The sequence below is a fragment of the Cicer arietinum genome, chromosome 2, assembly GCF_000331145.2.
Source record: "Cicer arietinum cultivar CDC Frontier isolate Library 1 chromosome 2, Cicar.CDCFrontier_v2.0, whole genome shotgun sequence".
Lineage (NCBI taxonomy): Eukaryota > Viridiplantae > Streptophyta > Magnoliopsida > Fabales > Fabaceae > Cicer > Cicer arietinum.
The window spans coordinates 10,095,893-10,099,282 of record NC_021161.2 but is presented as its reverse complement, the minus strand read 5'-3'; the positions used below and the strand labels follow the sequence as shown (position 1 = coordinate 10,099,282).

At 32.9% G+C, this 3,390-nt stretch overlaps 1 protein-coding gene across 1 annotated transcript; it reads right to left on the bottom strand.

Moving 5' to 3' along the window:
* Positions 1 to 349: 349 nt before the first annotated feature.
* On the bottom strand, positions 350 to 3,094 carry LOC101489150 (sphinganine C4-monooxygenase 1). Its single transcript, XM_004489985.4, has 2 exons — positions 2,437 to 3,094; positions 350 to 1,196 (listed from the first exon to the last, which is right to left on the bottom strand). Exons 1-2 carry the CDS (start codon positions 2,659 to 2,661, stop codon positions 642 to 644), a joined length of 780 nt encoding a protein of 259 aa, XP_004490042.1. The 5' UTR covers positions 2,662 to 3,094; the 3' UTR covers positions 350 to 641.
* Between the last annotated feature and the right edge of the window lie 296 nt (positions 3,095 to 3,390).

Genomic DNA, 3,390 nt, shown 5'->3' with positions numbered 1-3,390 from the left:
AGGGAATTTTGTGAATGTGAGTGTAGTTTTGCAAATACATCATAAATAGAGCACAATGCACTACCTATTAAGTGGTTCACCTCAAACAATGTTTTCGTATCTAAGTCATTTTAATCTCTCAACTTTAAGAATTCCTTATATGAATATGAGAAAAAACTTTTCAGAATTTTGTTGAGTGCCTCCTTTCAATTCTCAGTAAAAGGGAAGATAGGAAATATCAAATACATTAAATTGTGTCGATCACTCTAGTTAGCTCAATTACTTGCATGCGTAGCAAGTTAAACAAGGTATAATTGCTATAACAACTCAACTAGTTTGAGCTAAGCATTAAAGGATAAGATCCAAACCCTGGTGAACAATACAATATTGACATAATATAGCAATTAATACACCAACATTTGTCTATTCAAAACAAAAATTGCTATAGCAGCCAGCAATACAAGGGTAAAAAACACTTTAATAGGTTGCTCCTCAATATTCTTTATTAAAACTATCTAGTATGAACATAAATAAACCAAAGAAAAATATAGAATAAGACACATACGTATATACAGGCATGGTCACTCTCATCATGATAACGTGGAAAAAAAACAATACTGGTACACATAAAGAATACTCATCAAGCAGAAAAGGTTAATTACTCATTCATCTTTGTAATCTTTGCAGGGTCTAGTTTCAAAACCCCCACTTGACCTCTTCTCCAATGAGTATGGCATGTAGGTACCCAACATTTTGTCCCACATAACAAAGAATGGTTGTGAGAAGTTGTACTTATTGCCGTAGAGTTGATGGTGTACGTCGTGGTAAGCAGAATTGTTGTTGAAAAACATTTGGAATAGGTTGCCGGGGAGCCATAACCCGCAGTGGTCGTCAACAGTTTTAATGGTGGCAAAGGAGAAGAAGAAGATGGATGCTCGAGGACTCATACCAGAAAGGAGGAAAGATAAAGCCCCGCCTATGGTGTCGTTGAGAAGCCCCTCGACGGGGTGATTGTACAGAGCTCCGAACGAATAGGGTACGATGAGTCTGTGATGTAGAGAGTGAAAGTGTTTGTATAGGAACTTGTTCTGATGCATGTATCTGTGCATAAAGTATTGCCATGTGTCCATTACCAACATAGCAGTAACAAATTGTCTTGCTAAAACAAGGAGAGAAGTGTTCTCGTTGGTACTAATTTGGCTATCACTTCCTGTCACCTACACAAACACAAACACAATTTTGTTATCCAGATCCAATACAACTTCACAATAATTCAACATAGTAAACACAAAATCAGTGTTGTCAATCGCAGGTCAAGGAAAATAGTTTGTTCAAATTCCATTATGCCATATCAATGTAATATTGCTATTTGACAACATTTTGTACTAAATCAGGTGTTATAGAACAATAACTGTTTGTTTAAATTCATCTACACTATAATGCTATAACCGCTATTTGACAACACTGCAAAAAGTACAAGTGCTCTTAGATCAATGAATTCTAAAGTAATAAAAATATAAAATTCTACGCAAGATTTAGCTAGAAAACACTTCATAAACAGTACAAAACCTCTAAACAGATTGAGACAAGTCTTTTCTATAAAATTTGGAAAGGATAAAACCATTATTAATCAAAGTGACAATAATAGTCATTTTACAACGACCCCTTGAAAATTTGAACTTCGCCCCTCGACGTTATGAAGTCAAACTCTTACTACTAAGTTGACACACCTCATGGATGACAGAGACAACTCAATGTTAGTACAGTTCACAATTTCGTTTTTCTCATTTTCAAAACACAAGAACAACCTGTAGCAACCCATAGGCCATAACTCAATCTGTTCTTCCGTTTTGAAAATAAGTTTCTTTTCCTCCAAAAGGGTAATAAGAGCGTGTTAGTACAGTTCACAATTTTGAGTGAATAATATACTACCATTAAGGAGTGACTATAACCCGCTAAAGTATCTATAGATGCAACTCTCCCTTTTGATGTAGCCTATAAATACACACAGCCTCAAAAACAATTCAATCAGCTAAATGTATTGAATACTCCAACACAAGAAAGTGACATATGCCAAATAGCAACAAAACCTTATCAGAATCAGCACACACAAAAAAAAAACATTTAGCAAAAAATAACCACATTTAGCTCTGATTTCTAAGCAACTAGACAAAACATACTTAAGTGTATGTTTAGAATCACAGTCACTTTGACGAAATCACAGTAACAAAGTCTCCGTGATGATGTAAAAGTCACTGCCAATCCAATGAAAAAAATTATTGTTTGTTGTCTATGTTTCCTCAAAAGACATGAAGGAACCAAATACTACATACATCTAGTTAGGCAATTAAACCTCAATAAAGCAGTTTTGGCAACATGAAATTGACTCAATCATTAAATCTACTAGTGGAAAACACCAACAAATAAAGAAAAACTTCGCATCTCAAAAAAACTTACAGCAAACAAAAGAGTTGCAACCACAGCCTGAACTGCTTGTTGAAGAAGAACTCCTTTAACAACATCAATCTTAGAAACCAAATTCTTTTCATCCTCATCTTGTTTTGTATGTAACCTATAATCTTCAGCAAACAATCCCAAAACAACATAAATACCAGAATAAATCCAATAAACTAGAATTGGAACAAAAGTCCCTAACATCTCATCAGAAATCCCCAAATCCATTTTTCCCAAACACACAAAAGAAGAAAAATTAATCAAATTCTTTTCTTCGATTTGATTCAGGAACAACACACCAGACACAAAACTTGCATGAATTTCAAAGTACTCGAACAAAAAACAGGATTTTGTAATTTGTAAAAATTGGAAACCCTAACCCTTTATTTTGGGGAAATATTAAAAACTGAAAATTGAAAGTCTCTTTCCCCGTGTTCCTTCAATCTTGAATGATTGAAAGAAAACCCAAAACGAATTAAATAATGGGTGGGTACGTAATCATGGTTAGGTTTCCATAGAAAGAACGTTCCAAAGAGAGAGAAAATGTTGAAATTTATTTGCAGGCTCCAGCAGACTTTTACGAACAAGAGATGTATAAGTTGTTTTTTAGTGGAAAGTCTTTCTTTAATGTCAGGTAAAACATATAGGTAAAATTGCACTTGCACTTTTTAGTCTGTTTAATTCACTTTCCATTTATATGTTTTAAGTTTTTTTTTATTTAATTTTTTAAACTAAATTCTGTTCGTAAAATTTTCATTTATGTGATAGTCTGTTTGCACAAATACTATATTTAACATTTTGGTTAAAAGAAATGGTATGTGTCGGTTAAGTGTTTAGCGGCTCTAATAAAAAATACATTATTTTTAACTGAAAAATACAAATTATTCATTTATATTTTTTTATAATTATTTTTTATTAAAAATTTTAAATTACTTCAAATTTCATATTTTTTCATCT

What these genes read in the sequence shown, in the direction of transcription:
- LOC101489150 (XM_004489985.4), bottom strand. Translation starts at nt 2,661, where the DNA reads ATGGATTTGGGGATTTCTGATGAGATGTTAGGGACTTTTGTTCCAATT. An exon ending in TTGCAACTCTTTTGTTTGCT is followed by an intron (nt 1,197 to 2,436) that starts GTAAGTTTTTTT and finishes GTGTTTGTGTAG; the next exon opens with GTGACAGGAAGTGATAGCCA.